Source organism: Cygnus atratus, chromosome Z (genome assembly GCF_013377495.2).
Source record: "Cygnus atratus isolate AKBS03 ecotype Queensland, Australia chromosome Z, CAtr_DNAZoo_HiC_assembly, whole genome shotgun sequence".
Classification (NCBI taxonomy): Eukaryota; Metazoa; Chordata; class Aves; order Anseriformes; family Anatidae; genus Cygnus; species Cygnus atratus.
Window position 1 is genome coordinate 53629839 of NC_066396.1, and position 22023 is coordinate 53651861.

Consider the following 22023-nt stretch of genomic DNA (forward strand, 5'->3'; position numbering starts at 1 on the left):
GGTGTCATTTGACACAATGCAGAATGAACAGCTGTTAATGCAAATTATTATAAAAAGTAACCCATCTCAGTAAAACACGGGTTATTGGACCTCTAATCAAAGACTAACATGGTAGGGAGAAAAAAAAAAAGTCTGTATTATGTACAAACAGTGGTGACATTTTTCTAGCGTATGGGGATACACAGCTTACAAAGCATTGTTCACTTCACTTGTCCCAGGTATGCTACTATAAAACTTCATTAGCATTGCATCAGAGAAGACAAGCTCGACATTTTTGTCTGATGCATCGCTCCCCTACTTGGCAGATCAGACTTACCTTCCCACCCTACCCTCTTCTGTTTTCTTCTCCTGCCGTTGCACCCCTGCAGGCAGTTGTAGTGGGAACATGTCATGTTGTGGCACGGTTGCGGGGTTTATATTCAGTGATCCTTACACGTCCCTGTATTAGAGTTGAATCTACCCAACAGAGGCAACACATTTTGACAGGATGGTACTACTACTACTACAGTAACTATATGATTGTCAGTCAAATCCATTCAGTTTTCTTAATCACATTTATCCTGTTTTACTAGTAACAACAAAATTGTTCATCAGGGTCATGTTTTTTTTTCTGCATTATTAAAGGTATGAAAACTTTTAGTAACTAATTACCACACATCGAAGTTAATAATACAGATGACTCCAGGAGTTTGTTTTGGAGGAGATGGTTTTGAGAGGAATTTGTGGTGAATCGTGGTTTCTTCTCGTGTGGCAGGTTGTGTCATTAAGTCTATGCAATCAAAGCGACGAGGAGAGACATAATACATCCCACAATATTTTATAGATGTTATTTGTATGCAAACAGTAGGAGTTGCATCAGAGCATGTCTGGAATGAGTGAAGATGCAGGGTCTTGCAAGCCACATAAACTGTTATGTGTCCAAGATGATAGATTCATTGCATTTTATTGAAGATGGCTCATCCCTCTTAATAAAACCAGCCATTAACCACTGGGAGAGGCAGCTGGCACTGGGCAGACTTCCCAGCACAACAGTCTCATGGTACATATGTTTGGTCACACATGATGAGGACACAGGGAGGAAATCAGTCCCAAGGTGCCCTTAAGATTGACTTCACAGCACCTTCACATCACCTGCATTTTGAAGTGAAGATGCAGATAGTAATCCAATCTGTTCCAGCCTGGTCCTGGACTATATCCCCAATGACTGTTCTATGTAGCATCTAGCAAACCACAGAACTCTTCAGGAAAAAATGATTTGTAGGCCTGTTGCTGTACGCAGACCACAGGATGTCTGATAATTTAATTATTGCAAACTGCCCCTCCCCATCTGTCACTTTTGAAGTGTATCATCAGGGGAAACACAGAATTAAACAGAACAATCTTCCGGAAGCTTTTGGTCTTGTGCAAACTGCACAGCATTGTGTATGCTGTAGAAGAGCATTTCCTGCATACTTCCAAAATCTTTCCCAAAGTAGCCTCCTCTTTTCAGAGAGTCTATCACTGCGGGATTGCAGCAAGCCAGAAGAACAGAAATGTTTAACTCCTTGTAGTCTTTCAGAATTTCCTTTAGAGTATTAACTCCAGTGGTGTCCAAAAATGAGATGGAAGAGCAATCTACAATAAGAGTTTGGAAATCGATTTGCTTAGGAACTAGTTGCAGAGTGGTGTCTCCGCTGCCCAGTCCATTAGCAGTTGTGTGATCTTCCTTTTTCACATGCTGCTTTTCCTTCTTCTCATATTTCTTCCTTCTAGCAGCTTCTAGGTTAGGATCTAAACCAGTCAATCTGTACAGAGACTTTAGGAAATAGTTTCTGTTTGCGTAGTAAAGTGGTGCCTCAAATCTGAATATTTTGACCTTTGGAATGGAGGAGAGATTTTCATATTCTAAGTCATCCTCGTAAAAGCTGGTGTCTTGGATTTGACCAAGCAGGGCCGTCCGTGGCCGCTGTGTGCGAACAATGATGCATATCATGGAGAAAACAATACCAACCAACAGCCCTACTTCTGTGCTGATCAAGGCAGAGGCAGCCATAGTAACAACCCAAACCACTGTGTCCACCTTGTTCGCGTGGTACCGTGCCGGCACATCTCGGAATTTCCTCAGGGCTCCTCGGAGGCTGACAATGATGATACAAGCCAGGACACACTTCTGTAAGGAGTAGAAGAGAGGTGCCAAGAAGAGCAGCACCAGTAAAACCACCATTGCACTGATCACTCCAGAGACTTGAGTCTGGCAGCCTGTAGATGTCTTGACGAGTGTTTTCGCCAGAGCTGCGCTAGTTGCGAAAGAGTGGAAGAAAGAAGGAATGATGTTGCAGAACCCCACAGCGAACATCTCCTGATTGGCTCGGATGGTGTAAGCGTATTTCTTTGCACACATTTCAGAAAGGGATACGGTGAAGACAAAGCTGACTACAGCAAGAGGTAAAGCATCTACAGCAACACGGAGCATTAAGTTGAAATGTGGTACCTTGGGGGCGATAAATCCTGTTGGAATAGCTCCAGAAACACTGGATCCATAAACTTCATTTAAGTTTCCATAATGTGACACCAGCGTTGCCACAACAATAACTACAAGCTCTGTGGGTAGAGGGAACTTCAGCTTATGCTTATACCGATCTCCCAGTTCTTTAGCAGCAACCAGCACTACAATGCAAATGGCACTTGTGATGACATCACAGATGTTAGCCTGAGAAATGTTCCGGAAAATATTAATCCAAGTAATTACAAGCATTCCGTGCCCTTGGCTACGAGGGATTTTTATTCCAATCAGATACTTCACTTGAGCTGTTAAAATGGTTAGGGAGGCACCAGTTGCAAAGCCGTCTAGTACAGACTCAGACAGGTACATAGATACAAAACCCAGACGAAAGACTCCCATTAGAACCTGGAGAAACACGGGGGGAAAAAAAAGATAAGCTGTAAATGGTACTGCAAACAATTACATACAGATGGGAGAGAAGTAGCTGGAGGGAGAGAGCTTTGGCTGTTTGAATCTTAAAAAAGGAATCACCCTTTGATGTTTCCAGTCTACTTATAAAATATGATTCCTTTTACTGTTGTGTGTGCAAACCCAGGAGATGAATGAGGAGTTCCCTAACTTCATCGTTGGTCTGAAGTAACTCCACTGAAGTGGCTTGTCTGAATTTTATTTCCCATGCAAAAGAGCAGTGGATCCAAAAGTGCTTCTGTTAATATGAATTTTCTTTTTCTCCTAGCTAGCAGAGATTAAAATTACAATTTACAGCTGTTGCTTTATGAACAGGACTAGGACCTCTATTCTAGTGGCATTGTTACATTAAACAGCTTTTGATTTTAACATTGTGAACAGAAAGGAGGGTGAAACACAGACAGCCTTTGTGACATGCCTCAGATCAGATTTGGCAGAAGAGACCACAGTCTTCCCCAGATCCTGGGATATTGTCCTAACTAGTTGCTTCTCCTTCTCTTGATGGCTTTGGAAAGTACGCCTTGACATGGGCATTTGGTTGCTTTTGTATGTGACCTGAAAGTTACTAGTAAAAAGAAGACAGCTAGCTCTTTCTTAATTCTTATGTATACAATTAACAGGAAAGTATGTTCTTTGGGCTTCCTTCTGTGTTCTCTTGATATCCTTATGATGGGCAACAGATTGGTGAGTCTCAAAACCGTCCAACACCGTCACTGTCTGAAAAGTGGGTTAGTTAGTCTACTTCCTTGCCACCTTTCTGCTTCTGAGTTATCTCTGGATAGCACTTTGGTAGAGCACACAGCCAGTATTAAAACACTGAGCAGCACATTCTGTACTGGTGTAGAAGTAGCCAAATGGGCCTGCACTTTAATTAAAGTAACCAGGGAAACAGAATTATTTAGAATCAGATAATCATTTCTTCATTGCTGAAGTACACAGGTACCTCAGAACTTCCCTCATGATGAGATCTGTTTTGGATTCCTGGCCAAGAGCCAGTAGAGTGTTAAAACAATGTTATCAGACTTGCAGAAGACTGTTTTTTCACTTGTACTTGCTTTTAGCTACTACAACTGCCTATGTCATGTTTTCTGTGAGTTAGTTACTCATTTAGGCTTCCTGGAGAAAACAGTCCAAGATCATTTGAGGGAAATGATGCTGTATCCCTTATTGAAGGAGAGTCAAACCAAAGCCTAGGTCATGCAAAAGAGCTTTAGGACTTTCATACCTTGCCTCTGGATGTCAGCACCCACTTACCTGATAGACTCCAGCCACAAATGTCAAGGCTGTGGCAATGCCGATAGCATAGCATTCCTTCCCACACTCGGCATTCATCCCCCCCGCGGTAAGGTTGAAGACAGTTGTGTTGGATTGGCTGTCACTCTGCAGGGAGCTGTCACCCAAGACTGGTGGGGCATCATCATTCAAGTCGAACCCAGCCAAGATAAGTTCTCGGTCCACAACTTGTCCTACCATTAAGCTTATCAAGCTGAAAATGCCAACTGAGACGTGACGGGATGTGCCCATCAAGAAATAGATGATGTTGGCAAAGAATGATGTGTAAAGACTGTAAATGGGCTTCAGACCTGCCAGTAGTGAGTACGCAATTGCTTGGGGCACTAGAATGATCCCAATCACTAACCCAGACATAACGTCCCCCCAAATGTATTCTTTGCACTGGTACTTGGGAAGCCATCGTAAAACAGGAAGGAAGTCCATGACGAAGTTCTTCAGTTTCCTTGGAGAGCAGGAGCAGCTCTTCCTCAGCTTGGCTAGCACAATCTCTTTCCTACTAGTCTTCACACGAGTCTTTCTTTCCATTAGAAAGCAGGAAGTGCTCTTTTCCATCCTGGTAGCCTCAAGTGGTCTTTCCATTGTCCCAGTGTTTACTTCACGTATCTGTTCCTGCAGTGTGAAAACAATACCCGTTAGGTTGCAACTTGTGAAGTTTTTTGTTTTGTTTTGTTTTTTGCATAATGCATTGTGATGCATAATGATGAAAGTTTGTCACCTTTTAAGGAAGCTGTTAAGGAGACATCATCCTGACACAGGGCTACGGTGACCGGGCACATAACACTAAGAAATATGCAAATTGAGTCCTTTCCTGTAAACCCTTAAGTGTGCCTTTGATTGAATCCAATTTGTTTTACTAAGGAAAGGAGGAGTTAAAATAGTTATCTTGTTGTACAACAGCTCTTCCAGATGCTGCATTATAGAGGTTTCTGTCATCAGAGGCAGCACTTGATGGTGTGAAATAAGCATATAGTAAAACATATAGTAGAGAGGTAGGCTATGGTCTTTCTAATAGCGTATCTGTAGTCATTGATGTGGAATTCATATGTGATATAGTGGTATGCCACTGCAGATGTCCTCAGTGCACAGGAGATGGATTTTGGTAGTAGAACTCATAAAGCAGAGTTTCCTAGGCAGCATTAATCCTTAGTCTTAGGCAAAACATTGTGCACAAACCACTGATGGTTAGAAGTTGTGCCTTACGTTATTAATTGCTATGTAACATAAACATGTTGAATTGTAGACTGCTTTGATATGCAGCCTCGTTAATTAACAAACATCTCCTTAGAAAGACTGCTTTGGCAACCTATGGACCATGCTGCATAATGAAGTCTGTCACCATCTCAGAAGAGTGCTACATGTTACTATTTTGAGGTTTTAAAATCATAGTTTTCCTAGCTTTTCTCTCCTGGGAATAACATATACCAAGTACTTCATTCTGTGGGCTGCAGAACTAATGAAGCATTTTTTCTATGGGTCTCCTGCATTTCATTTTTCTGATAACGTAAAGGATGGGAAAATTTGTCTTACCCGGATGGAGGTGCTTTTGGTATCTGTTGCCCTTCTGAACACAACTGTTTTCAGCTAACTCAGACCTCTGCATTTTTGCTTGATTGTCAAATTAAGTTGAAATTACCTTAGTGCTTTCATATGTCATTTGGTGGTAGGATGTGGCTGAGAGGCCAAACAGTGTCACATAGAAATGCCCCACCTAAAGTAGTTTAAAAATACAAAAAGGAGCAGAAAGGTGGAAAATGTCAAAAATGTTATGCCAAGTGGCAAGTCGTGTCTTCTGGTTCACAGTGGAAAGAGAGAAGATTGTCAAAAGTGGATGCCTACATATTAGTACAGACAGATAAGGAATGGAGAGTATGTGATGCTATGAACAGTATATCTAGGAAGGAAGAACTTCCCAGGCCCAGTTTCTCACATTATAATAAACAGTCAGGATCTCTGCAATACCATGCTAACACCATTGCTAAAGCCCTTGGCCTGTCTGCTATCCCAAAATATTTTCAGTATTTTGACTTACTAATAAAAGACGCAAAGAATCGACTGCAGTTGCTTAGTTAAATGAATAGCTTTTCTTATCTTCATGAGCCTGATTGTCAGAGTTAACTAAGCAAATCAGAATGTGAATTAGTGCTGTTTAGGTTTTTCAAAAGCACCTTATTCCAGTACCTAAATTGTGCAAGAATTAGGTATTTTGTCTCATTTTAGCAAAGAAGAGTTCCTGCCCAAAAGCACTTTTGCTTTTTGCAAAATATTTCATCCCCCTAAAAATTTTGCTTTTCTTGTGTCTTTAGAATTCTAGATACAACATCGCTGCTATTGAAAGCTGTCAATTAACATGTCCAGGTACAGAATGGAATTCACCTGCACATCATAATGAAGTGGAATTCCCCTAAGTTCTGCAGAAGTAAAAATGGAAATGCTTTTATTTTTGATAATATAAATCTTATCTTTTTGAGGACTGTAATTAACATATTTTCAGACTTGACCCCTGTTCAGAATCTTTGCTGGCATGGTTATGAAGAGAGTGTGAAAAAAAAAACCATGAAAAAAACCCACCAATGTAGACAATAACCTGTAAAGCTGCTACCAGCAAAAGTATAACTTTGAGGTTTGACAAGTTCTTCTGTGGTGCAAGTTGTATCTCAGTTAAGAGAGCTGGTGGAAAAATTTACTGAATAGCTATGATGACAAAGCTTTTTGATGCCAGGTATGACATTACAATAAAATGTCAAACTTGTATTAACCCAAAAGCTGAAGCTGTTTTTTAACTCCTTCAACATCTAGAGACAGAAGCCATACTCTTCAGTTTCCTGAAACTTGAAGTCACTCACTGGCACATCATTCTTTTGATATATTTTAATGATGTTAACAATTAATATTAAGTTTAGACTGCAGTGACATGAGTCATCTTTCACTGCGTAAACTCCATACTTTTTTGTTGTTGTTCTTAGGAAGAGTATTTAAATATATTCGTGGTTGGTAACATTCAACTAAAGTGTAGTGAGAAGCTCAATGAGCTTATGAGGCCAACTAGGAGTATGATTGATAAACAGGAATACATTGCCAACAGCCTGTAAGCGTGTAATGTATGGGCATGCCTAATAGGAAGTAGCTCATTATAAAGTATTTTCTGTCTCCTTAGGTTAGCTATCCTGCTTAAGAACTTTTTTCTAGATTCTAACAGATACCTTCTGTCAGCAAATTGAAAATAATTATTAACTATGTATATGTAGCTACTGCAGAAATCTTCAAAAATGTCCCAAGTTTTATTTCAAATGACATAATGTAATTTCTAAGGCCATCCAGAGTTTAACTTCAGCTTGAAACAGAGTGCTTAAATGTTTCAGGTATATAAATCATAATACAGTAACAGGCAGAAAAGAGATTCTTGTTGGAGATGTGTGGACTGATTGTCCAAACTTTTAATGACCTGCCTAGTAGTGTAAATATATTTTAAAATATTAGTAGATTTCTATCCATCCCAATTACATTAAATGTTTTTTAACTCCCACTGTATACATTTCTTTGTTACAGTTTCTTTCCCTCATAAGGGAAAACTAATTATAATTTTAACGTAAATATTTAGAAAGATTGATGGCTATTTTTACTTGTATTGTCAAACTTACTATGGACTCTAATGTATTGAGAATTATGCTAGGCAAGACGTGCCTTGACAGCAAATAGGTTGGATCTAGCCTTTGTTAGAATGCAAAGGTGAGAGAAAAGAGAGAAGTTACAGAACCAAAAAAACCCTTAAGAGCATATGATTAAAGTTTACCAAATACTATATGCTAGAAACTGTAATAAAGACATTCATTTTTTTAAGATGCAAAAAACAAACACTTCCTGTCTTACCTAAATTAGTTCAGAGCACGAGAGGCTTGTACTTGAGGACAGCAAGTCCTATTCAAATGCCACCTACTTCTTTACAGCCAAATGAATTCAGACAGCCAAGAAATAAATGTAGTGGCCTTGTTTTACACAGTTACAAGCTAGTGGGCAGTTCAATATCCAATGGTTGCTTTTGATAGGCTACATAAAAAAAGATTTCATTGGCTCCTGTACTCTAGGCTTAGATATTTAATTGTACAGATGCTGCCTGCCTTTCTCTAAACTCAAGTAATTTACTTACAAGTAAATTTGTATTAAAAATAATAATAATAATAATAATAATAATACATATGCACAATCTGTGCAGCTTGATCCTGAGGGTTGATAGTAGTTTTTAATACATAAGATTATTAGAATATGATTTCTCTAGAAAATCTGTTAAGAGATCTTGTGTATGAATGATAATTTTGTAATATGTCTGGGATGTACTGGATAATGTGTATGATATCTGGGCTGCTAGATAATCAGAATGGTAGTTGTCATAAAAGCTAAGAAAAAAGCTATTTTGATAACATATGTATCTTTTCAGCAGTTTTGATGCATTTTAGCCAAAGGTCAAAAACCCTTTCTGATGGAAGAATATCCTTAAGACAAAACACAGACAAATGTTGACAGGAGGTCCCTTTCTTCATTTTTTTTTTCCTCCTGAAAATAAGGGATTCCTTGTGAATAACCATTTCTTCTTCTAGATACATTTTCTGAATTCTACGACAAATGAACATGCTAGCTGTAAAATACTCAGCTCTACAATGAGATATTATTGGTTTCCATTTTTGGCAGGTACTGTCAATGTTTACAGCTTAATTGATGTTTTAGAACAACATAGTAAATCCACAGCAAATAATGGAGGGGACGTTGTTACCAGCAAAACATTTTTCATCTGTGTAAACCAAGAATTTTTAGACTGTGTTACCTGTAGCTCAGTAATAATTTAGTTGTTTCACCAGAAGGAAATGGCATTCTACTGTGGCTCCGTGCTATCACCAATACCTTTGTGCAGCCTAGCAAAGACCTGGGAGCTTCCAATGCTCTTGCCACCTCCAAAGACAGGAGAGTGAAGAGCAAATCTGCCTACTCTTGTACACGAGTAGACTCTGTCCTGCTGATTCTGATGCTGATGTACCATACTGTCCTGCCACAGTGGTAACACACAGGCAATATTCAGGAACCCTGAGGCTGCCATTGAACAGATTTCTCTACTGTTTTGCCAAGCTGACCCCTTTTCACCTAGGCCCATGCTCATCGGTATGTAGAAACAGGGATAACACACATTTCCAGCTTCTCCTCATACCTCAGAACTTTACAGAACACAGTATTTGCCTTTTATTCAAGTGAAGGTTTCCCATCACTTACTAAAAGAGCTATTCTTAGTAGGAACACACAGATGAAGCAACATATAGCCCAGAACATGTCTACAATTATATTTGACTTTGATACTGGAACATCCTCAACTGTTTAATACGGGTGAAAGCTACATGCACACACAAATGTGCCATCCGTATCATTACAATGAGAAGTAGTCTGGGTTATTTTTAATTGCATTTTGATGTTTGGAATCTTAAAGGGTAAGTTTTTTCAAATTGTCCATGAGCATATGAGCAAAAAGCATACTTTTTTTTTTTTTTTTTTTTTCAGTTTGAGCCCTGAACCACTTATTTGATCAGGTTAAATGCAATGACTTGGTTCATCTTGAGAAATAGTGACAGAAAGCAAGGAACCGTTCAAGCCAAACAAACTACCAATTTTCCAGCTGGCCGTAGTCCCACCTTTCTTCCTGTCTTTTCACCATACCACAGAACTGACAAAAGCTCTCTCCATGAGAGAAAACATTCATCACAACATGTTCAATGGGAATTCTCTTGGCAGATACCCCAACAGGCAGTCCCTGCTGGGACACATGTAACTATTCTTCCTGGCTGAGTTGTTTTCTGCAAAACAGCGCAAGCCAAAGAAAATGTGTCCTGATGCATCCTTTTGTCTCCATCAAAAAATCTGAAGCTTTGTATCTGAAAAGCGTAGGAGGGAAAAGTAGGATAAGCCTGCCTCTTTATGCTAAGGAGGTCTCAGAAATGCTATTTTGGGGACAGAAATCAGACTGTGTATCACAGGTCTGTGCTAGCATCACTCCTTTCTTGCTGTAATAGTGATTGCAAGTGTAAGGTGGCATGGAACCCTTTATACAGTTTGAGCCAAGTGCTTGAAGTTTTTTCAATGTTCAAATTATGAAAACTCAGCTAAAAAGTAACGTGGGTGGAACAAGGTTTGTATTTATGATCTGAAATTTCATTACATTTTTGTTGCATAAATCACAAAAAAAATGAGACACCTCAGTTAAGCTAAGCATTTGATTTAAAACATCTGGAGGTGTTGAGTTAAACTGTTCGTGTTACTTACTTGCCTTTCATATCAGCAACCTTTTCTGCCTGTAAGAAGCCTCTCTTGGTCTCTAATGGCTATGACTACATTACTGTTCTGCTTTTGGGCATTAACACATTTTTGAAAAAAAAATCCTAATAGCCTCATTTACTGTGCATAGATTCAATATAGAGAGGAGTGCTATGCATGCAAACCAGACTTTTTTCAAAGGAAAATACCCAGAAGCTCTTCCCCAGCGCATTTTGACCCTTTACGGTGACCCAAAAGCCTAAGCCAGAAATTGGTTCTTTGGACAGATTTGATTAGATGTGGTGAAGACGATTAGTCTTCAGGACTTGAGTAGTCTGAAAAAAAATCCCTTGAACTGCTTATAGTATAATACTACTTTGGTACCTACTGCTTTGATTTATTAATCTTACTGTGCAGAATTACTTGGAAATGTCGATGTGGTGAGTTTTAGAAAGGATCAAGCAACAAAACAGAAAAAGTGAAATGAATGTTTCTCTGTCTTGCATAAGCAATTATGTTTTCAGCTTTAGATCACCAGGAGCCAAATGTACTTGGAAGCAAACTTAAGCAAGGTGCCAGCAACCAAAACCATTTATTTAAGCATTGACCTAGCAAACTTTCAGCCTTTAGACAGAATGTTGGAGTGCTTTTGAGGAAAATCAAGTGAAACTTGATGAGCTCAATTTATTTTGATTGTCTGGGCAAAATAATGTAGCTTCAAAGCGTTTTCCTATTTTTTTTTCAACATTATGATCATCTGAAATTGAAAGAGGAAAAAATATTACAGTTTATTGATCTGTATAAGTCAGGGAAGTCAGAGTATTTGTCTAACAGTGTTAGTCTAACAGTCTAACAGACTAATGCTGCTCATGCTAAGGGGTTATTCTGAGAGTCAATCAGTCTTTTAGAGTTAAGTATTTCTAACTGAAATCTCAACCACAACTTTTACTTCTAGCTGTAAAACTAATCTAATATTTCCAAGGCAAGTTAAGCTCCTTTTCAAATGCATTCATAATTGTCTTTGATTCAATTCATATTTCCCCAAAGGATTCCAGTGTCCCAGTGAGTAAGAAGACTGCCACGGACAGGTAACAGTCCCAGAGGTGATATAGGCAGGCCGAAAGAGAAATCATACATTCAGTCAGCAGCTGTTGTTAAGGCAGGCCCATCAGATCGCTGTAGGAATGATCAGACCATGGAAATAAATGATCAGGTAGCTCTCTGGGGACTATTTTTGCTCATATGGTTCCAGAACATGCTGGTCAAAATACAGGCAGGCACTTGAAGGCAAGACTGTTATTTTTTCTGGAGAGTCTTAGGGCATGACCGCCAAAGAAACATTTTCTGTGGGACCAAAGAACATTCCTAAAAATCAGACTTCTTGCTTTGGAAAGGGTGCTGGCCCAAGGTAAAAGTCTGCTTTTTAAAAATGTCTTTCAAGACAGCTCTCCAAGACCTTAGTCATCAGTCGCAATGCTAAACAGGAAACTCTGTTTGCTGCCCTGTGCTTTTGCTGGATGCCTGTTCCATGTCTGTTTAGCGACTTTAAGCTGTTGTAGAAAAAAAATAAATAGGTATATCATTCTCGCGGGTTTTTTTCCCCTGATACTTTCCCTGATATCTTAGGTTTAGTACAACCAATAAGGACAATACTTATCATCTCTCTCTCTCATATTTAATCACTTTGAAAATGTTCAGTTTTAATAATAACACTGAGAAACAGATAAGCTTCATGTAGTGCTTTATAAGCACAAATAAAAACAAGCCAAATGCCTTATCTTAAACTCTTAGACCACGTTAGTAGGAAAGATTACTTTTGCTCCAGTTGCACACTACATGTTTTAAAAACCTCGGCCCAGTAGCAACCTTATAAGCAAAATTTTTGAAGCACAAAATAATGGCAAAACTTACAAAACAACACCAGTGTGCAAAATAACTGGAAAGAGGCAGTTTGGCACCTTTCAAAGGTGCCACAGGCAAACAGGCAAAGAACAAACAAATCCTGAGTTCAGAGGTGTGGGAGGGGAGGCAAATCTCTTACCTGGATAGCTTTGTGACATGAATGTTCACCTCTGTTTTTGCATGTTCGAATGAATGAAAGTCGTCAGTCTGGCTTTGCTCTATTTGCATAAATGATAATAATTAACTAGGTATTCTTCAAGGGAGGAATTGGTAGTTAGGGAATCTTAAGCTCGCTGCTTGGTAGTGTATTGTCACTTGTACTTCTCTGACAACTTGGATATATATGCAGCACTCACTGACTATTTGAGTTTAAATAATACATAAGATTATTAATTAACTAACACTGATCCAAAAATTATGCTGAGTTCAGGCCAGCACATCTTTGACCTTTGAAGCTGTTTCTTGTATGAGATTTGTTCTGCTTTATATATCCTCATATAGCATTAGCTTTAATTTTACATATTCGTGGTGCAAGAATTGAACTGCAGTCTTGCCTAAGATTTGTGCATTTCTTGGGCTGGAATAAGTGCCGCTCTTCTGTTCTTTGCAGGGGACAGGACAGCTGGAGGTCAGAGTTCCATTCCTACATGTCAGCGCTTTCAGATCACAAGATCTCTGCTATTTCTGTGTAAACTAAAGACTGTAAAATGTAGTCAGGTCAATGGGACATAGACTGTCTTTCTGCTCATTCCTTGTAAGGTATATAAATGACCAAGTCCCCCCTCCTACCTTAGCTCTTTGTTGGTAGAGACCTATCCAAATGACCAATAATTATGCATCTCCCAACAAAGATGATAATTAATGTTTAATGGTTACTAGGCAGTGTAGCTTAACAGGCTGGGCAAAAGGCCATGACTCACAGGAACTGCATTCAGTTTCTGATCTTGTTCTGGGCCACTGAATTTCCAGAATTCTTATCAGGCAAATTGTCTTGGGCTACAAACTAAAGAACGAGGAGATGTGTATGTTTCACAGCCAAGACAGAACAGGAACATTTGCATGCAGTAAGAATCTGAGATGGGAGGTGCAAGACCTGGAAAAGGTTGTGTTGCCATACAGGCAAAAATGCTTCTTCCTCCCCTGCCAGCAGAGGTACAGGGCACAAACATGTCTACAGAAGGCCAGATTCCAAAAAAAGTATTTTATCCTAGCACAAGAAGTTGTTTCCTGTTCTTTAAGAGTAAAAAGGAAATATTAAAATGAAGGAAATGGGAAGTTACAACTCCAACACGAGAATGGAACAAAAAGAGAAGCATATCGCACCTCTGTGATGTTAAATGTCATGGATTCTGAAAACTACTGGCTGTAACCAAAAAACTCAAACTTCTTTACTGTAGTTGAGACATTCTAAGCCCAACAGCTAAAGAGGTTCGTTTAAGTCTTAATAAAATCCTCTCTTATCCCTTTCCTGCAGAAGGTCTCGTCAAACATTCCTTGGACAAGCAACAATCAATACCTGTCCATTTGCCACTGCCAAGGTAGTTTCTAGAGTATAGTGTACATATAAGAGGGAAGCAGTAGTGCACTTAATCTGCGTAATGATTTTTGCACACAGTGAAGGTGGTAAGGCTGCGTGTCTCTTTGACGTTGTGCACCATGGACCAGAAAATGGCTTCATTGCTTCTGTTTGTTTCTTTCTAGGTCTGTGGTATTTATTCTTGAAAATAAAGTAAGTTAAAACAAACTCAGTCTTTCAAATCTGTCCTTTCATCCATTTTGCTACCTACTTCTTAGAACCAGGCATCATCTTCAGTAATGAGTTCTTAAGTTGTGCATGCCATAAACTTCAGGACCAACATAAACTTGCCTACTCTGTTTTCCTTTACAACATATCCAATATGATCATTTTTGCAGTCCTGGAAGCTGCTAGATATGTGGGTTGTGTCCCACTTAACATTTTTTTTTTTCTTGGAAGAGGGCTCTCTGCAGTTCTATCCAGCAGCACCTTTCCCAGCATCAGGTGCTTACAAGTAATACAGAACGTTCAAGTTATCACTTGATCCCTACTGGAGTCAGTTGTAAGTGTCTAATTTTTCATAGAATCACAGAATGATTTGGGTTGGAAGGGACCTTAAAGATCACCCAGTTCCAATCCTCTGCCATGGGCAGGGACACCTCCCACCAGACCAGGTTGCCCAAAGCCCCATCCAGCCTGGCCTTGAACACCTCCAGGGATGGGGCATCCACAGCTTCTCTGGGCAACCTGTGCCACTGCCTCACCACCCTCTGAGGGAAGAATTTCCTCCTAAAATGTAATCTAAATCTTTTAGGTTAAGGTCATTATCCCTTTCCTGTCACTGCACACCATGATGAAGAGTCCCTCCCCGACTTTCCTGTAGGACTGACTGACTTTTTTTGCTTATGTACAGATGCCTAATATTAACTGGATTAAGAGCAGTGAAAGGCTAAAAGCAAAATCTACCTGATGGCACACAGAAAAAAAAAAGATGTTATAAAGAGGTAAAATATATTTGGCTTTTTTGGCACATTTACTCGAAGAAAGGAGAATGTTTCAGAAAATTCACAGCATTGTTACATGCAATTCATATCTGGTTACCTAATTGTATACTTAAAAGCATAATGAACTGCTAAATTACTCGTACAGGGAATCTTACAAGTGCTTGTTTATTGGGCTAAAATCAGTAACATCAAATTCTCAGAAGTACATAGTGCAAATGAAATAACCTTGTTCTTCTTTTTGCATGTTTGAAGTTCATAAATTCAGTGAGTTAAAAAACAAAACAAAAACAAAAAACACTTAAGCCTAATTAATATCTGTATGAATTAAAATGCCCTTAGGACTCTAATTAGTATACAATTTACCTTTATACTATGTGGTCACCTGCTCAGGTGATGTGCCTAAACAGTAATTTCAATCATGTTTTGGAAAGAATAATTTATGGAAATATATTACTAAGTATTCCAATTTGTGATTCTGATTTTAATATGATAGAGTATTATTTATTTTCCCTCATTAGGGTTGGTGCAATCCACAAAGCAAGTCAGTGCTGCTTCAACTTAATGTGACTTAGTTTTTCTAAAAACTGAAATATGAGACCAAATGCACCTGGTGGGGCTAAATTGTGCTCTTGGTGGTCTTTGAAGTTGTCTAGTTTGCCATTTAGTCTACTGATTGTTATCAGGACGGTGTTAGGACTGCAGAACTCATTCAGTTCCCTTATATTGGAACTGTTTTCCTCATTTGGATGTCTTGTGCTGCTTAGCCAAACACTTTTTAGTTTTCACAGATTCACAGAATGGCTGAAGTTGGAAGGGACCTCTGGAGGTCACCTGCTCCAACCTCCCTGTGCAAGCAGGGCCACCTAGAGCCTTCTGCCCAGGACCACGTGCAGGCAGCTTTTGAAGATCTCCAGGAAGGAGACTTCACAGCCTCTCTGGGCAACCTGTGCCAGTGCTCAGCCACCCGCACAGCACAGAAGTGTTTCCTGGTGTTCAGAGGGAACCTGCTGTCCTCCAGTGTGTGCCCACTGCCTCTTGTCCTGGCATTGGGCACCACTGAAAAGAGCCTGGCTAAAGTTGTGTCTGTTGACCTTCAGAATGATTATATATTCCGGACATAGCCCTTTGTTCACCAAATATAATTTAAAACAGCATTTAAACTCACTGAATACTGCAAGGACAGCTGCTAAGAAAAAGAGACTCAGTGTACTCCATGGTCAGTCACGTCACTCCAGAATGCATGAGGAAACTGAACAGTTATGTTCAGAAACTATACATTAACAGTACCATCACAGGAATGACTCAGCTGAGTTAAGGAAACTGCTTAAATCAGAAAAGCAGAAGGGAAGACTTCCCACTGTACTGTGATGAATTAACGTCTGTCGTGGTTTTTGTTTTTTTCCTGTATTTTTTCCAAAACACTGTTTTGAATTTAAAATTGTCATTTTGATAGCAAATCAGGCGTTCAGACTGGTGTTAGGTTGAAATGCTATTTCACTACTTTGAAATAGGAGGCATTTCTCTAAAGAGCTTTGATTTGAACACATCCTTGAGCTTTTTAAGTCACAACATAAAATAACTATTTTAGTTTTTCAGAAAATTATACCACATTCAAATGATAATCTAGTAGTGACTACATTTTGAATACACATACAAATGCAGTTAGCTAAAAAACAAAGTAATTTGTCTGTAAGTCCATAGATGTAATATGAAGTATCATGAATTATGTTGGTTTTAATGTCTATAGAGAAACAACAGTAGCAGGAGTCAGGATTTACTGGTGGAACTACAAACATTTGCGAAGTGCCTGGATCCGCAGATACTGTCTGTGAGCTCACCTGGTGGCCCAACAGCAATCAAAGCAAAGAACATTTAAATGTAGCACTGAAACATCTCGGTGAAGGATAGACTACAGGTCCCCTGAGCGTTCAAGAATAACAGTATTAAGTTTTGTCTTCAGACTATGATCAATGGTAAATACAATAAAATGCCAAGAATGTTCTCCTTGCAGTTCAGGGTTAAAAAATGTAGTATAACATTCAAAATTAGGCCTAGAAATCAGTCAGAGTAGCTGTAGGCATTTGGTAGCAATTTTATATGAAAGATGAGAGCAGTAAAAATAAGCATTTACTGCAAAGTCCTCGTCAGTGCCCTCCAACACTTTCAAAGTTATAATTTTGTTATTCCAGTGCTCTAAAAAAGCAGAATTAGGGAGAAACAGGTGAATGGAACACTAATGTCAAAAACAGGTGGACTCTTTGATGAACATATAACAGGAGTTTAGATCAGAACAACGTGTAGAAAATCCTTCTACATCTCTCTATTAGCTTCCACTCTCCTACTCATATGCAACGCTCATAACCACCAGCATACCAGGATGAGTTTCAGATCTTGCACCAGTGTTAGGAAAACCACCAAGTCTACAGTGTGTCCACCAGAGAGAAGATACAAGGACCAGTGCCTAAACCACATAGAGTTTGTTAAAGAAAAATCACTAACCCTTTCCTCATCTTCCTGCCAGCATCACCTGGGAAAAGCACAAGCATGTTTTTCAGCACTTTTAAAAGCCCTTACATGCTATGCTTAACACTCCTTCTCTAGCTGTGGCAAGTCTTCAGTGCCACTAAAAATTCTGTGTATATGGGAGTGGAAAGATGTTATTAGTTAGTTTTCTTGATTTTGTTTTTTAATTTTCTGTAGTCCCTGCTGGTGGGAGAAATTCTGAGATCAGGAAAAAATCACTGCAAACTTGTATCTATATAAAAATGAGTAAGACCACCCTTTAGTATGCATTCTTCCTACTACAAACATAGAACCAATTGCATAGCACTTACCGAAGGCACGAAGTAGCTGTGGTAGTTCCACAACAGATTTCTTATCAGCACACAGTAGCACAGTTCCTCAGGAGCACAGCTTTCTACAGGAGTAGATTAGAAATTCTGTCATGATATAGATTGAGTCTGTCCAATTACATTACTCCAGCGGTGTTTACAGTGAGATAACATAAATAAATAGTAGCACTGGAGAAAATCTTTGTCCCGTAGAGTGTAATTACAGGTAGAAGAAGATAAGCTTAAAATCATTAAAGTACAGGGGCCGTTAATCTCTGCCTTCTTACTCATCTCTGCTATTCTGTTTTAATAGAGCCAGTTGCACTGCGTGGAGACTAAATAGAAGTACAGTCATGACTTTAACATTTGCAGGGGTTCAGTATACTTACTTGATGTAAAAAAAAAAATGCACTGATGTGTTAAAGGGAATTAAGGTAACATAGTGTCCCTTATACGTACACAGCGTTGAGCTGTCCATGGTAATTAACGTAGATATGTCCACTGAAAAAGGATTTTCATTAATATACATCATGGAGGGGGCTTGACTAATAAATCTTATGTCCAGGAGGAATTTACATACCGTCAGGTACCCTTAAGCATAAAATGCCTGAGCTTGTCTGTCTAGTAAACAAAACTGTGTTGTTGTTTTTTTTCAGCAGGTTCCCAGAATTGCTATCCTTAGTAATGATTGTCAAGAATCTGCCTTAATGTCTGAAAATTACTTGCGAAGATTTTGTTAGTTCCATTGAAAACAGCAAAAAAATTACAGCCTCTCCCAGGATTCAGCTCCTGTAAAGCAATGAAATCTCTCCTATGAAAAGGATGTATTCCAGACTGGAGGCTGTCATTACTGAATTTTAGTGATCAGAGGGCTCACAGTAGTCAGAGTTAGTAGCTTTGTCCCATGGTGTCCTGTTCTTTTGACATTTTTATCCCTAAGCAGGCAGAACTGTGGAACTAAAGCTTGCTTATTCATCAGTTTAAGATGAACTTTACTAGTGATACTTGCAAACCCTTGGGGGAAATTTACTATAGCAAAGATAGTCTCTGAGGAACACTAAAGCTTCTTCAACTGTTCCTTGCATTCATGTGCAATCTTACCTGGATATTCGAAACCTTTTCTGTGTGCAAAGGAAATAGAGCATTTCTTACTGCAACGCGAGCTAAATTTTAATGTTTCATAAGTGCACGAGATAATTTACTTTTATATTGAAAAGGGAGAGATTTTCCATATTAGTGGAAGTTGTTTGGGGTGGGGAAAGAAAGAAGAAAGAAGGGTTGTACATGAACTAAAGAAGACCATGGAGTGGAAGAACTGTTGCTGCCGTGTTTAATCGTATGTCACTAGCCCAAATTGTAGTGCCAAAGCCAGGTTCATAATAGAATTATCAGCTCAAGTTTGCAGAGAGCTGTAGGTTTGTATTTCACTGAAAACTGCCTATCCATTCAATTGATTAGTTTTATCTGCTTAATTTTAAAATGTTTTGCTATATTTTGCATTCAAGAGCCAGAAGGTGACACACCTGCCATTTAAAGAGCTACTCTTTCCGTATTGGGTTATAATGCTTATTTGACAGTTCTGAAGTAGTCAGAAACCTCTCATCACAAAAACTCTGAAAAATTAAGAGCAAGACAGTGGATGACATACTCACTGTGCCTTTTCGCCATCATCATTTAATAAGGAAATTAACTCTATCATTTATCAAAGATTCTTTCTAATTTTTGTTTTGCATATAAGTGATATATTCAAATCAGACATACAGACAAGAGCAGAAAAGGATTAACATAGAAAGACACACCTGAAAGCACATCTGTCCTGCGAATAGATCCAGCTGGGCTTAGTCAGACACCACTTTCCATCTGTATTTCAGCTGGACACTAGAAAAGTACATCAGCTGAGAAGGCTAGCTGAGTATCTTCACACCTTCAGTGTGACATCCATGTTTTTGCTTTTCTTTGGCTGTTTGCTAGTTGTCCCATTACAGGTTCCTCCCTACAGATCTCACCAAGTGAAAACAAGTTTTGAGAACCATAGGGTGGCAAAAGGTGAAGACCTGGTAAATGCAGCACACTGCATTAGTCCAAAACTTCAGATCCAGTTGCAGCATATGAGTCCAGCCTACGAGCAACCTGAGTGCTTGTCAGATTTACAGAGCAGACTATGCAGAGCATTGTTGAGTTTAGTTCTCATTGCGTATTTGGCAGCAGGGAGTGCAACCATTCTAACACCTTGTTGTGCTACCACACAACAGTAAATAAGCCAGGTCCTGTGCAGCAGTTGGATTCACACATCTTTGGACTATGTTTGCACATAAAGCTAACAGGCAAAACAATAGAAGGAGCTCAAACAGAAAATAAAGATGTGAAAATGAGGAAGTAACAGTAAGAGTACTGTGTAATTAAACCAGTAAGTCAGATATGTGCCACGGAGACTCCTTACAGTGAAGATGCATTATCACACTGGGTGCTTGAGTTAGAATGCTGGATATATACAGAGAACAGTCAGCTGCCACTTGGAATGAAAAGTTCAGTGACAGCTTTCCCAGGCAATGCCAAAAGGAGTTACATGCTTGACTCAAACTAGTTTTAGCACTTGGTCATCATTCCTCTTTTTTTTTTGTGCATTTGCGAAGTCGTCCTTTAACGTTCACTATGGATTTAATCTCCCTACCCAACTCTCCAAAATTTTGCTTATAGGTGACGTTATTTATAGTGGCATCAGCAATGACAGCACAAAACTACAGTAAACATTTCACTTGTAGTCATGTGTTCTGCAGGAGCAAATCACTTCCACACATCAAAACTGGTCAGAAAGGAGGGTCTGCTCTCGCAGCCCAGTTTACAAAGTGGCTGAGCGTACCAATCAAACTGCCTTTAAATTTGTAGTCAAGAATCAGCCAAAAATCAATTCCTGCTACTGGATTCTGCTTACCGTTATTTGATTAATTCCCTTCACAAATGAATGTATGCTCAATGAATCTCAATGAGATCACAATTAAGATCTCACGACATACCAAATTATCCATGCCTAGATAATCCGATAGGGTATGTTCACATGTCTGGAGAGGCCAGATACCAAAACACCTTTACCTGTTACCTCCATTTCTACACTTCCGTAGCCTGTTTTTCTTTTTACATCTTAAATTTGTTTTAAAAGGAGGGAGGTGGGGGGTACAGACACAACAGACTAATAATATTTTCCTAGCAAGCTAACTCACCTTGGCACAGGAAGCTGCTGATGCTTTGTCTGCCTCTCTCTCTTCCCCCCTAACCAACACGCACATTGCTGAAGGAAGGACTGAGACTGTGCTCACAAAAGCAGGCTGAGTAAGAAATGGAAAATCATAGGCCACAATTAACAGCGGCTTGAGAGCATTCGTTGTTTGCTTGCACTTCTGTGCATGTGAGATTTAGCCAGATTAGAACAAAAATTTTGTGAGTTGCTTTGCAAGGTAAACATCGAATAATGCTGATTTCAAAGAGGAAAGAAATTAATTAAGACGTTCCATAAATGAAATTCAATTTGAATGAATTCAGTCAAAAATGAATTTCAATTTTGATTTTATTTAAAAATAAAAAGATGCCGCTGAATGCACAGCTCCTGGCTGGATTGTAGAAGAGAGAGTGATTTCCAGTAAATTAGCAAATGTTGTGTTTTGCATGTATGAAGCCAGTTTGTTCCTAAAATACAAAGATTCATACCCGTCCTTCATTTTGTGCATGTATCGTGCTGGTTGGTTGTGTGGATGGATTAACTGTGACAGGCTGTGACATCAGCAAGGGCTGGATGCTGCCTGGCTGTGTAGTTTGGCAATGCATCCTCCCTCCCCTTACTGCTGGGCTGACTCATTCACTCTACAGGGTGAGTGAATTATGCTTAGCACAGGCCCAGTTCTGCCCTCAGAGAGAGGCACAGCATGTGCTGAAGTCTTTGGCATTCTGCCTCTGTGCAGAAGCTGTGCCATAACCAAAGCAGGCAGATTTTCAGTCCCTGTTTACACAAATGATATCACTGAGAAGCAAACGAAAAGAGGTATTAATGCTAACAAATGAAGCTGGAAGTGATAAAATATGCCAGTTCTTTAGCTAGTAATATTATTATTATCTAGTAATATTTGATCTTGCAGCTCTGAAAAATTGTCTAAATGAAGCTTTTTGTTCTGTAAAGCCTGTGAAAAGCGCAGGCTGTGTTTTGCATAGGGACTGCTAGGGACGAAGAAACAGTGTTTGTGAATCTGC

General features: G+C 39.2%; 2 protein-coding genes across 3 annotated transcripts in view; one reads left to right on the plus strand and one right to left on the minus strand.

The window, feature by feature from the left end:
* IDUA (alpha-L-iduronidase) overlaps positions 1–22023 on the plus strand; it is a 52902-nt gene that overhangs the window by 10352 nt on the left and 20527 nt on the right. The window lies entirely within an intron of this gene.
* SLC26A1 (solute carrier family 26 member 1) lies at positions 1367–19452 on the minus strand. The gene is made up of 4 exons (XM_035564195.1): positions 19437–19452; positions 17788–17870; positions 4205–4852; positions 1367–2887 (listed from the first exon to the last, which is right to left on the minus strand). Exons 1-4 carry the CDS (start codon positions 19450–19452, stop codon positions 1367–1369), a joined length of 2268 nt encoding a protein of 755 aa, XP_035420088.1.